At 38.9% G+C, this 13,445-nt stretch overlaps 1 protein-coding gene across 2 annotated transcripts in view; it reads left to right on the top strand.

The window, feature by feature from the left end:
• Pold3 (DNA polymerase delta 3, accessory subunit) overlaps nucleotides 1-12,506 on the top strand; it is a 47,144-nt gene extending 34,638 nt beyond the window's left edge. For both annotated transcript variants that reach the window (XM_003463400.5, XM_013145296.3), the window contains exons 10-12: nucleotides 2,494-2,606; nucleotides 3,950-4,028; nucleotides 10,405-12,506. In XM_003463400.5, coding sequence (XP_003463448.1) covers nucleotides 2,494-2,606; nucleotides 3,950-4,028; nucleotides 10,405-10,667 — 455 coding nt within the window. In that variant the 3' untranslated portion in view covers nucleotides 10,668-12,506. The remainder of the gene's footprint in view (nucleotides 1-2,493; nucleotides 2,607-3,949; nucleotides 4,029-10,404) is intronic.
• Nucleotides 12,507-13,445: the final 939 nt, after the last annotated feature.

The following is a 13,445-nucleotide window of genomic DNA, read 5'->3' as shown; positions in this document are numbered from 1 at the left end:
TTTGCAATGAATCTATTTAAAGTACACAAATTCTTCACACATTCTTATGCTTTCATCACTAAAAATTTGTTGAGTCAGGGCTTGACTTGATAAGTAGTAAGACAGAAAGACTTCTATTCTCATCCCTCCCATTCCATTTACTGTGAGTGTTTTAATTTCTTTGAGCCTCACTTGTATAAAACAAGCTACAGTGATTTGAGGAGTTACTGTAACTAATATTTGCACAGTCTACAAAATTTTGATCTGCCTTTTCAAATTTTTTTAAAGTTTAATAAAGCAACAGATACACAGTTTAAAAGTCAGATAAGGCTGGGATCTAACTCGGTGGTAAGGAGCTTACCTTACTTGCATGCCTGAGGTCCTGGGTTCAATTCCTAGAGCCACATTCAAAAAAAATTTTCCAAAAGTCAGTTAAAAAAGATTTATAATAAGTAGTCTCTAACATCTGAATTGTTCAATTAGCTGATCTTTTTCTTGCTAACTTTCTCCTGCCTTATATCTTTCAGGGAATTTTTTTCCAAATTTCTTCTTCATCTCAGCTCCTCTGTTCTTTTCCGTAATATGGGGAGAATAATAACATTTTCTTCCTTTATTATGTTTCTCTTGATGAACAAGTTAGAAGGAAAAGGAATTATATGCAGACTCTTCCTTGATATGGATGCTCTTCATCCCAAGTTTAGTTTAGAAGTGATTACTTTCCTTTATTGAAAAAAAACGTTGTTGCTGTGTTCAGCACCAGGGGAATGTGGGGTTTCTGCCTCTTTAGAGTCTGAGGGCGGAATGTGAGTAAACAAACAGTTGCATGTGGTGCTTTGAGAGGGCTGTGAGTGAGTGCCGCTGGGAGTAAGTGTTTTCCTTGGGTAAGTCAAGTGGCTGCAAAAATGGAAATGGAATAAGAACACCTAAATTTATTACCGTGAGTGCTCAAAACTTCTTGGGCTTCTTCACTGCCTAAATTTTCCTCCAATCACTGTAACACGGCTACCATTGTGCCCAGCTTGTTGAACAGCTATTCTTCCAGAACAATGAACTCTCAGTTCTGGGATGTATCAGATCTCTTGCCTGAGCGCTCATGGTGTGTTGGCCTTCCACAGCTGTGTTAATAACTAGACCTCATTCCTCCCAGAGCTTACAAAATTTGGGGGCCCATTTCATACTCAAACTGTAAAATTAATTCATTCTGGTCTTGTTCTGATACACCTCTTTAGTTCATTTGGTCTTGACCCTTCCATTGTCAGAATTGTTAGCACTGACCTAATCAGGGAGAATTTCAGATCCAAGACTTGTGCTAAGAATTCGGATATAAGCAGGAGATCCACGGAGCAGGTGAAGCTAAGCAACTAACCAGTCCCCTGACCAACCATAGGTCCACTGAAGGCTTTCAGGTTCTGTCTCATGAGTCTCATTCTAGGACCACTGTTTCTGAAACTATTGAGAAATGATGGAATTCCTCTGGTGGTGCTGTCTTCTCATTTCCATAGCATTATTTCTTCCGTAAAAACACTCTTTACTGCTCCTCTCAGTGTCGCAAAACAAACTTCATCTGTCGGACAATTACTAGATATAATTCCCACACAGGATATTGAGCAGTACTTAATTATTAAAGCTTTCATTGTAAATATCAGTCTGAAAATGATGTCTCCCCCAAAGTTTATGCTCTTAATATCATCTGGAAATTTTGGTTTTTTTGAGACAGGATCTTGCTATGTAGTTCAGGCTGGCCTTGAATGCACTATGTAACTCAGGCTGGCCTCCAACCCATGGCAGTTCTTATACCTTAGCCTCCCAACTGCTGGAATTATAGGCATTACAGCCAGGAATATAGCTCAGTGGCATAAGTGCCTGCCACATAAAGCATGTGCCACCCACACCCGGCTCCAGCTGGAAAACTTCAGCCTAACAAATACCTCAGGTGTTTACAAGTAACCCTCAAATCACAGTCACAAACACTGACATGGAGCATTTGGTATAATCTGAAGATTATCTCCTTTGTTGATCTTATAAGAAGATAGTCATTAATAGCAAGGTAATCTGGATAGCTGAACTGGGAGAGTTGGGAGACTGGGAGAGCGGTCAGACTGACTTGGTTGGGTTTAAAACCTGTCTTAGTTACAAGTTGTGTGAAGGAACCTCTGACCTCTATTTACTCAACTAAAGAATAGAATATTCAATATCACACATGGTAGGTGATCAGTAGCTATTTATATACCATCTTCATGCCATAGCATAACTGTTAATAAAATAAAACATTTAGCTTAAATGATCTATAAGGTGTTCCCAGCTCTAATAATACTTTGGTCTCTGATTTTAATTGTATAAAACTAATATGTATTTTAAAGGAAACTGCCTAACTACAGAATGCTTGGTTGTCATGAATCACTGCTTCTAAAATGCCTTTTGTTGAACATAGAAGTTAGAGATGCTAGTCAGGAAGGGACTGTTTATCAGCTAGAGCTTATAGTTTTCTTATTTAAACTTGTTCCATTATTTCAGTCATCCCAGACTCTCCTGGAGCTTACGAAGCTGAGTCACCATCCCCACCTCCTCCTGTATCTCCACCTCCTGACCCAGTGCCAAAGACGGCGCCTGAGCCTCCTTCTGACAAGGTAAAACCTTACTGGGATTGCCGAAGGGTCTACATTTGCTATGCTGAGTTGTGACTCATGTTGTAGACTTCACAAATGCCAGTAGATGGCTCTTGTCTCATTCTGCTTCCCTGCAGCTTGACAAAAATAGGTACTGTATTCCTTTTCTTCTCACCTGAAGGGAAAGTTTGATGTAGGGTACAGGCTTGGGAAGGTTGTAGAGGTAGGTGTGAGAAACTGGTTTTCATGATGACCTTGAGCATCAGAGCTGCTGTGTTATGCAACTTCTGTTGAAATTGTGTGGAAAAATGTCCTGCCTGCATCAGAACAAAGTGTGAAAGACAGAAGGTACGCACACATAGGCACATGTTTGTCGTTCTTCAGAAACTTCTAGAAAAGGGCTAGATAAGAAAAGCTGGCAGGAAGTGGGGAAATGATACTTTTGTGAGGTCTTCAGCTACATCTTATCTACATCTATTAGCATCGATAACAGTTTGTTAGTGTCCATAGTCATATGTTGATATTTGACGCATTTTGACCAGAAAATTTTGTCATGATGCTTGTTTTTTTGGTACTTGACACACAAGCTAAAAATTGTTGGTTTAGATTGTCTCATGACTCACTACCCTTCCCAGCCGATACAATCTTTTGGTACTTGTTGCACCTCCTGTAACCAATTAATAATGATGATTAAGATACCAGGGTATTAAAAAACACATACTGACAAGTTTCTTGTTTTGTGACTATTTGTTTTCCTTAATTCATTATGTGAAGCATAACTATCATTGTAAATATTAGTCTTCAGCTATCCAGGTTACCTTGCTATTAATGACCATCTTCTTACAAGATCAGTATCAAATTTCTCATTGATCTTGTGATGAAAGAGACCAACAAATAAAAGGAAAGCAATATTAGTAATACATGTTTTCTCCTAAACTAGCGGGTATAATGTTGAAATGCCAAGGCTTACCATAGCAAGGATCTGACAAGGGCATATGCTGAGAAGCCCTGGTCTGGTATAGGTTCCATTCCTGCATGCTTCTGTTACACTGTCCTAGTCCTTCATTAAAGTCCTATATTGTGGTCTGCTTTCTTTCCCCTCCACTAAGATCCTTATCCTAATTATGTATTAACCATAGTGTCTACACTACCCAGCAAAAGCTTGTTTCAAAAAGAATACAGTACTTTCCTCAGTGTGCTACATCCATCTTATAAATAGTAAAACACCAAGTATATACATACAATGAGCATAACTTCTGTGTGGTATGGTTGGTTCCCTTTATGTGAAGAGTTCCTGAAGCATTTGCAATTTTTGTTCGTAGCTTCATTGGTCAATTTAACATCATGTCCTCTGATCTTTTTAGAACTCAAGTGGAGAAAACAAAAGAAAACGAAAGCGTGTATTGAAATCTAAAACCTTTTTGGATGTGGAAGGCTGCATGGGTAAGACATATGTTTGAGTTCAAATCCAGAGACAGTTATTGACAGAGAGGCCCCATAATCCCCAATAGAGAAGTCATCTCAAACGCTTGTCTGTGGCTGGTATCTTGGGGAGCAAAGTATAGGGAAGGCTATAGCTGACCTTGAGCATTTTGATCCTTGTTTGGTCCATACACCATAAAAAACAAGCCTGATGATCTAGGATAATGGTCATGTCATCTTTAGTGGCAGTTTCCTAATCTATGGAGAAATGGAGAGAATATATTATTTTGCCTAAATGTGGGTTGTTATAAAGATTCAGGTGAGGTAATTGTCTAAAAACACTTTCAGGATGGAAAACACAAAACAAAGTTGTTATCCTAGACATTTAGGAACATTTATTTTATTAGGATGATTGTTTTATAAGTTTGAACAGTGAGAAAGGAGCTTCTTCAGATGATGAGCCTGAAGAGATAATCAAGAGTCTGTGTTTGCTCTTTGTAAGCCTTGTTAGGTAAAGCATGTACTAGTTATAAAAGCCTAGAATTAGAATTAAAATTCAGGCCTTGAGTTGTTCTTCTGTCTTAAAAAGATCGATTGGATCTGAAGAATCAACTTTTCCTAGACAGCATGGTTATTAAATCTTGAGGATGTTGTGTCGTTCAAGTGCCTTGGCTCATTCTGTTTCACCTCCATTCCTCTAAAGAGACCTCTGCCATTTTAATTGCCACATATGATTGGGGGATAATATTCTTTACATATGTCTTTTCATGACAGATTTCTTGTGAGCCTATAAATTCTGATCAATTCTGGACTTTGAGTGTTGTTTTGGGGAGGTTTCTTTTGTGATGGCCTTTTTTTGTTGTTTTATTTTTAAGCTTTTTAGTATTCTAATGAGCTTTTTTTTTTTTTTTTGGTGGTGGGGGCGGTGAGATTTTTTGAGACAGGGTCCGTGGCTGGCCTTGAACTCAAGCAAACCTCCTGCCTCAGCCTTCTGAGTGCTGAGATTACAGTTTTGTGCCCCCATACCCTACCAGTGTAGTATTTAAGACTGGTTTCTTTTTTTTTTTTTGTCTTTTTCCTTTTTATTGGTACCAGGGATTGAACTCACGACTGCCTGCTTTCAAGGCAGGCGCTTATGCCGCTGAGCTAAATCCCCAGCCCCTTAAGACTGGTTTCTTTGCCAGTGATAGTCACATATGTATTTACTGTTGAATTTCTGCCTTTTTTTCCCCTGTTAATTTAAAAAGGATGAAAACATCAGTGCCAGTTTTTTTTCCTTCTCCTACCCCAAAAGAAAAAGTAAATTATATTGTTGAGTGTTCATTAGAAATTTATGCCTAATTACTTAGTGTTTTATTTAAAACACAGTATTCAAGACTTGGCTAGGTGTGGGATGTGGACATTTTGCACTCCTGCCTCCAGACAGGACTATTAAGAGCCTTGGACAAAACAATGAAAACTGTGCTCACATAGCACTTTCTGTCAGGTTTTAGTCCAAGCTCAACCTAATGAATCTTGGCTCTGGTTACCAACAAAGGAGCTGTGCTCTCCTCTCTCTGTTCAGAATGTTCCAGATGTACCAGCTCAGGGACTTGCCCTGTCCTGTGTGGTATCACATTTGTTCTTTGGGTTTAAAAAGCTAATCTTCTCTTTTCTGCGAGTTTGCAGCAGGGACTCGGGAGTTGGTCTCCTGAGATAAGTTGGGGTGAACTTCTGAACATGGGGTGGATTTCTATAAGCAAAGAAGTTGAATGGAAAAGAAATCTGATGCTAAAAGATCTGGAAATCAGAGCTTTTATAATGATAGCCAAGAAAATTGGCATGTTCAGCTAAAATAAAGGTCCTATATTTGTAATCCGAAATCATCTTTGTCCTGTAGTTTGAAGTAGCTACAGCTTTTAATATAGAAATAATCCTTTTAGCTTTCAAGGTGCACTGAGTGTGCTGCCTGAGAAATTGTACTGGTGCTGCCCTGATTGGTTTTGAACACCCTGAAGCAACATGTTACACAGAATTGGCAATGTAATAGCCAGTGGTTTCATTAAGAAATAATGAGCTACTTGATACTGAAGTGTATGTAATATTAAAGGCATGCTGCATTTGAATACAGAATACGGCTTGTTAAATAGGAATGGCTTATACCAACTAGTAATAAGTTGTTTCCCCTTTTTTTTGATGGCTCTTCAGACTTTGCTAATTTAAGGTACTTAATAATAACAGCTCATAATGTTTAAATTGGAATCATTTTTAATATTTAAATACAAAAAGTGGGCACTGACCTTTTTTACACACAACTCTAGTGACCAGAATGTGCAGAGCCTGTGCTCTGTGCTCCACAGCCCGCCTCATCCCAATCTCGTGGTTGAAGCCACAGTAGCAGCAAGCTTCCCTCTCCCACAGACACAGGGATTCTCTGTGCTTTATACTACGCCTGTAATGAACTGTGTCAGTTTCATGCTGAGTGCTTATCTTTCCCCCACCATCTCCATTCTTGGAGAGAGAAAAATAGCAGTCATTAATGGTTAGGGTCCTTCTCTACCACTGGCATCAGTTTCAACCTCATAAGGGGATAACATGGAGACTTTACAATTAAGAGTAGTTTACTGAGAGGGGTAGGGTTACCAGAGCTGAATTAACTATCCATATAGCTACACTCTTGATAGCAGAGTGTGGACAGTGTGGAGAAACAGGTGCCAGTTGGGAGTTCCTCTGTCAGACAACAAAGGGATCTACCAGGTCTAGATCAGTGTGCCAGAATTTTAAAATAATAATATTATCAGCAGTTTCAACACAACTGAGTTTCAGACTTCCATCAAAGTAGCTCAAATGCAGCAGGTAACAAATGTAGAGCTTACCTGTGGCATTTCTCCTACTTCTGAGTCTCAAAAACAACATGGAGGGGGCTAAAAATTTAGATCAGTAGCATAAGCACCTGCCCAGTAACCACAAGGTCGTGAGTTTAATCCCTGATACCAAAAAAAAAAAAAAAAGAAAGAAAGAAAAGAAGAACCAGGATCATAAAGGAAGTAGTCCTAGTCTACAAGGAAAACCTGTACCTTTTTTAAACCACAAAACAGAAGTGATCAAAAGTGGCTGGCAGTGGACTGGACCCTTTTGGGATACATCTCCATTAGACCCCCAAAGTCTTTCTAACCGGGTCTCATCTCTGCTGACTGTGTGCATTTCTTGAAGATCTTGCTAAAATTGAAATTTTGGTTAATAATTCATGGGTAGGATTCTGCATTTCTAATACACTCCCAGAAGATTCTAATATGTCTAGTTTAGGGAGGATAGTTTGAGAAATAATGCCTTCAAAAACATTTAATAGGTCAAAATTGTATAAATTCAGTGTTTGTAAACTCCAATTCAGTTAACACAGGCAAATATATTCCCTGTGTTGACAAAACAAACTGAAGGGAAAAAATTACATATGGACAAAAATGGTCTGTCTGCTGTTTTGGCTTCCACATTGTATAGGGATGGAAACCTCTGAGAGTGGATACCTTCAGTAGTTAGTTGGTCTTTACCATCTCCGAATTCTTTGATCAGAGCTGAAATAAAGGTAGTTGGAGAGCGGGCTCTGATAAAACCAAAGAAAAAGCCACCCGTGTAAAATTAGTTACAGCATTTAAAACTAATCTAAGAAGAAGCCAGTTTGTCAGAATAAAAATGTTTTATCACTTAATATTTGTTTCTTAGTAGCCTTTATTTTATTGAATTCTGGCTCCTTATCCAGAGCTAAGAAGTTCTCCAAAAGGAAGAGGAGGAGGAGGTCCCTAATAAGATATAAATTATAAGGATGCATTTCTTCCCCTCCCCTCTTCTTTTCTCTTGTAACTGGAGATTGAATCCAGAGCCTTTGTTTTTTAAAATTACTTATTATCTTAGAAATATTTATTCAAGGTACAAAATCAAAGCATAAAAAATGGACAATCAAACAATGACAGTTACAAACTATTCTGTTTGATGAACTAACAAAAACTTAGTAGTATGGTTATCTATCATGCACACTTATACATACAGTTATATCCTATAGAGTACTATCTTTCCCTTTCATTAGAATCCAGAGCCTTTGCGTGGAACAACATCCTTAGCTCTTTTTATTTATTTATTGTTATTTTATATATTTTTTGGTTGTTCTGAGACAGGGTCTCACTGCATAGTTCAGGCTGACCTTGAACTCATTGTGTGTAGCCCAAGTTGGCCTCGAATTCCTGACAGAACCTCCTTCCTCAGTCTCTTAAGTGCTGGAATAATGGTAGCCTTTAAAAAAAATTTTTTTTTTAAATTTTGAGACAGAGTCTTAGTGGCCAGGTTGGGCTTAAATTTGTGATCCTCCCTACCTCAGTATTTCTGTTGGAGAATTGTATATTATAATTCAATCACTTCCTAAATTATTATTGATACCTGTAAATTTTAGTTATGCAAACAATCATAGAAAATGAATTTTTAAAATCCACTTAATATATATTTAAAGCTTAATATTTTTTAAGTGACCAAGAATCGTCCAAGTGAGTTTTAGACTATTTAAAGACAAATTCTGTGAACTCTTGGGGAGGGGATTGTTAATTATGTAACCCTGCTAAGATTAGGTGGACGAAGGAGAAAGAGTGCTACGGTGCAGCGGTCAGTTTTCCTTCACCACAGTCCATTGTAAAGAAAAGTGTAGCACTGAAGACCTGCCCGAAACTGGTGGGTACATCATATATCCCAAGGAGCACTGTTACCCCATTTTAACGCGAAAGAACATTGACTCCATGGTGTCATCACCAGATGAGCAGCATCATTGTCATCCAGAAGCATGTTTTATTATTACTTATTTATTGAGACCAGGTGTCACTGTGTAGTTTAGGCTGGTCTCAAATTTGAAATGCTACTCCTGCCTCAGCCTCCCAAGTGCTGGGATTACGGGCATGCGCCACCATACCCAGTTTGTTTTTGTTTTATTTTTTGTTTTTTTGAAAAAGACTTTAGATCCTGCCCTAGACCTACTAAATCTGAAACTTTGGAAGTAAAATACAACAGTCTGTGTTTTAACAAGCATTCCATGTGATTCTGATGAATATTGTAGTTAAGAGAGTGTCTTAAATTGCAGGCTAGATATTAGAACACATATTTAATTCTAAAGTTTATGCCTCTAGAACAATTTGTCTTACATATTTATTAGAATTATCTGTAGTTAAGATCTTGAAATCATCATTGTTCTTTATTCTCTTACATTCTTTGATGGTGCAGAGTATATTAGTGTTTTCAGTTATGCTTTTCTTCACTGTTACTTTATCACTTGCTGCAGATGACATTGCTGTTGGAGCTCTGTAAAGGTATAGAAGGTTGCCTTGTGCTGCGACTCGTGGTGGGCGAGAGTAATCCAGTAGTACCGAGAGACCCTCGATAGTTGTGTGTCATGGTTGGAGCCACTGTTTTGTCTTGACCCTCTGGGGCTTGCTCATAAGGACTGCTCACTGCTAAGTTTCTGTCCAGGTTTCCCTTTGGGAAGGGCTTGGCTAGTTTTAATGACAGAAGGAAAGACATGACTTTAGCTGGTGAGGAATAAGAAAACTGGTAACTTTGTTTCTCACTTTATCAAATCTTAACTATTGATCATTTTTCTAATATATTAGTCAAATTTTCAAGAGGCATAGGCTTTAGAATCAAATATACTTGTGTTTTAATATATAGTGTGTGATATATATACTCTGAAACTTTACCATAGATCAGAATCACCTGGAGTGCTTGTTAAAACACAGATTGCTGGATTCTGTTCAACCCTCAGATTCAGATTGTTTACGCAAAACCACCAAGTGTGTGATCTATGTGAGGGTTATCTTTATGATATAGGCTATTACTAAATCTTGGGTGAGTTAGTAATCATTCAAATGAAGAACTGAAGGCTGGTATAATAATGTCCAACTCCCTGTACTTCAGATGTGCAGAGTAGGTGATGGCAGCATAGTGCTAAAAGGGGATCTGTGGCAGTGAGTCTCGCTGGCCAATGTGGGGCCCAAGATTGAAAAGCAGAAAACCAGGCGGTGGCAGTCAGCAAGCACCATGAGTCATAGAGATAAGACACAGAAGCTTGTCAAAGCATAGTGTTACAGTAAGTGTTTGAGATACAAACAGGCCAAATATAGAGCTCAGGAAGTTAGCTGGCTTAGACCAGGGCTCAAAAGATCTGGGAAATTAATGAAAAGGTCTCATTTAATGACATGGGACATAACAATGAAGGAGGAGGAATCAATTCTTAGAGGCTACATGAACTCAGGATCCCCCACACTTTTTACTCAAGGCTAGATGTTATCTCCACGAGGACAAGACTCCTCAAATGAGCAAGATACTTATTTTCCTGATAAATAAGTCTCATGATAAACCCACTCATGTCCCTTTTTTCTTATTCTAGTGACTGAAAAATTCTATGAAAGCGAATCTTGCACTGATAGTGAAGAGGAGCTTAAGACAAAGACATCCTCTGGACACAGACCCCCTGTCATGACTGTGAAAAAAGAGCCCAAAGAGGAACGAAAGAACTCCAAGAAAGGGACTGCTGCTCTGGGCAAAGCCAACAGACAAGTATCCATTACTGGCTTCTTCCAGAGGGGAGCTAAGCTGCCACCTCTGGCAGGTCAGAGACTCAGAGTGGTAGAAGACGACCAGGAAGTGTAGGCTGTCACTTACGTGCAAGTCCATCTGTCATCGGCTTCTGGCCTCACCCGCATTGAGAGACTGTCCTTCCATCCTGTGAAGTTTATGCTGTTTCTGCTTTTTAACCTAAAGGGAGTCACCTAGAAACAGAAGGCAAAAGAATGTTTAAAAAGCCGTTACCTTCTAATGACATTTAAAAAGCACAAACTTAGAAGACTGCACTCAGAATTAAATCCAGACAAGTACAGATTTCCCCACTCTGCCGGCTCACTGCTGACTTCTTACTGCTCAGGAAAATCCCTTCAGATTCCTCTGCACTCTGTGAACTTGTGTAGATGTGTTTATCCCTGAATTCTACCGAATGTGTTTATTCTCCCCAACCTTCTCTCCTGACTGTGACACTTCTGTCCCCTAGTCCCATAAAACTGTTTTCTGTACATTTTTAAATTTTGGTTGAACTAAAAGCCAAAACAAAAATCTTCCCGGGATCCTCTTCTTCCATTATAGAGTACACTGACACCTGGCTGCAGACCAGGCCGTGGCTTATGTTTTGCCCCTTTCCCAAAAGCTCTCTAGACCTTTGCTTGCTTTTAGTGGTTAGGGAAAGCCTCAGGCAGAGAACAAATAGAAATTTAGTGATGTATCCAGCTTCACCAGAAATTACTGGGAGTCAGCACGGTGATGAAGGAGCTGTTGTGTTGCTGATATGGGGCTGTGTGCTGTGCCTTTGTGGTTTCCTGCTGCCCCCTGTTAGTGCCTGGAGAGCGAAACTGTACAGTGAGATGAAGATTGAAAAGGAGAAATGCTTCTACATGCATTGTACAACATTGTATAGAATTTTTCCCTCAAGGAAATGGAATGTTCAGAAACAGCAGTTTCAAGGGAAGTTAATTAACGAAGAATTTAGGGCACATATTTATATACAGATGTTAGTCCTTTGTATTTTCAACTCCTCATCTGCCTGACAGTACAGGTGTCCAAAAAAGAGATGGAGAGGCTGAGTGATTAGTAGGTCGTAACAGTAGATATTTTTTCTTTGTACACACTTAGGGGAAATCATTTATTCCACTATCTTTCAAGCAACTTTCAGAGCGGCTGAACAGTAGGATCTTCAGTAAGATCAGTGCGTAGAGGCAGTGTGGCCGCGAGCAGCACAGTGAGCTCTGGGAAAGGGAACACAGGCTCAACTGCTGACGTAACTCACCCAGAGCAGACAAAGGACGTCTGACCCACTTCTTCAGTCCTAGCCTGGTACATGTCGTAAGTGATGCAGTCAGCTGTCGGCTGTTGAAGATTAGGATTGTAACTGACTTTGGGATTCAAACAAGCTTCTTTAGCATCAGAGTGTGAACTTTATTAAAAGGCCAGAGGCTTGGTCCTGGCATTATGTGTAGGACTTAAGAAGGGAGAGGTTTTGTATAGTAAGCCAAGTGAAGGCTGACATACTCCAAACCCCTTTTTGTTTAGAATGAAAAAGAGTGGAAAGCCTGGACTTAAAGCTTGACAAAAACTTTTGGGGAAGAATCCCTTTTAAATGGTTATTTTTGTCATTGCCTCTAGACATTTTTTTCTAAATAGGAATGGAAAATTAAAAAGCAACAATCCAGTCTTTTTTTAAAAAAAAAATATTATGCTGGGATCTCTAATAAAACTGAATTTGAATTGGAAAAATCTGGTGTGAGTTGGAATTCCAGCTTTCAAAGGATAATGCAAGTCCTGTGATCTCTGTGCCCATCATGCTTCCTAAACTGTCTGCAAGGCTTAGTGAGTGTTGAGCAATGATATATTTTTTTTTAAATAAAGGACTCTACCATGTTATCCACATGCGTTAAATAAATTTGAGGAGTTATTTTAAAGGGATGCTTCAAACCGAATGTCTGATGAATCTGTTATTTGACAGGCCAGCAGCAATGTGTGCAATTCTCTAAATTCTGAACAGGAACAAGGCTGGTTTTCAGTTTATGTTGCTAAAACTGCATACCCATAGTCTGCAGTGGACAAGTTATTTGCTGCCTTAATCATTTTTTCAGTCCTATGGGAAATCTTAGTTTCAGCCAACCTCATTTTTTAGTTCATTTAAAAGAAAATCTAGTCCTCCTGATCTTGCACATTGTATTAGTTTGGCTTCATCACTTGCTAGCTTTGTGACCTTAGGCAAATTTCTGAGACTCAGGTCCTTCAACAACAAAAACTAAAATGAGCTACTATGGGTTGTCAAGACTAAAGTAATGTATTGGGTCTTTAAATTTGGAGTCTGATTTTTTTCAATTCTCTTTATGTTCTAGGTATTAGTACTCTGAGGGACAACTGACTACATTTTTTCCTACTCTACATGTTGTCTTTTTACTCCCTTGGTGATTTCTTTCGCTGTGCAAAAAGTTTTTAATAGGATATTGATTCTTTATTTCTCATGTGATCGGGATTTGTTCATGAAATCTTTTTTATTACTTTTTTCTTTTCTGAGACAGTGTCTCACTATGCAGTTCAAGCTGGCCTTGGACTCATGGCAATTCTCCTGCCTCAGTGTCCGGGGTGCTGACCACACCCAGATCTTGTTCATGAAATTTTTGCCTATACCTGTCTCTTTTAGGAATTCCACCTATTCTCACTTCTGGTAGATTGTTTCTGTTTTTAATATTTAGATCTTTTTTTAATTTTTATTTTAGTGCATGGTGAGAGACGTGGACCTAGTTTTAATCATGTGGAAAGCCAGTTTTCCCAGCACCATTTATTAAAGAGGCTTTCTTCTAGGGAGTGTGTTTGGCCCTTTGCTCAAAGATAAGGTGACTGACTGTATTT

Source organism: Cavia porcellus, unplaced genomic scaffold, assembly GCF_034190915.1.
Source record: "Cavia porcellus strain 051 isolate PalLab524CR breed Dunkin Hartley unplaced genomic scaffold, mCavPor4.1 scaffold_9, whole genome shotgun sequence".
Classification (NCBI taxonomy): Eukaryota; Metazoa; Chordata; class Mammalia; order Rodentia; family Caviidae; genus Cavia; species Cavia porcellus.
Note: the sequence above shows the minus strand (reverse complement) of the source record. Positions and strands in the feature narration are given on the sequence as shown.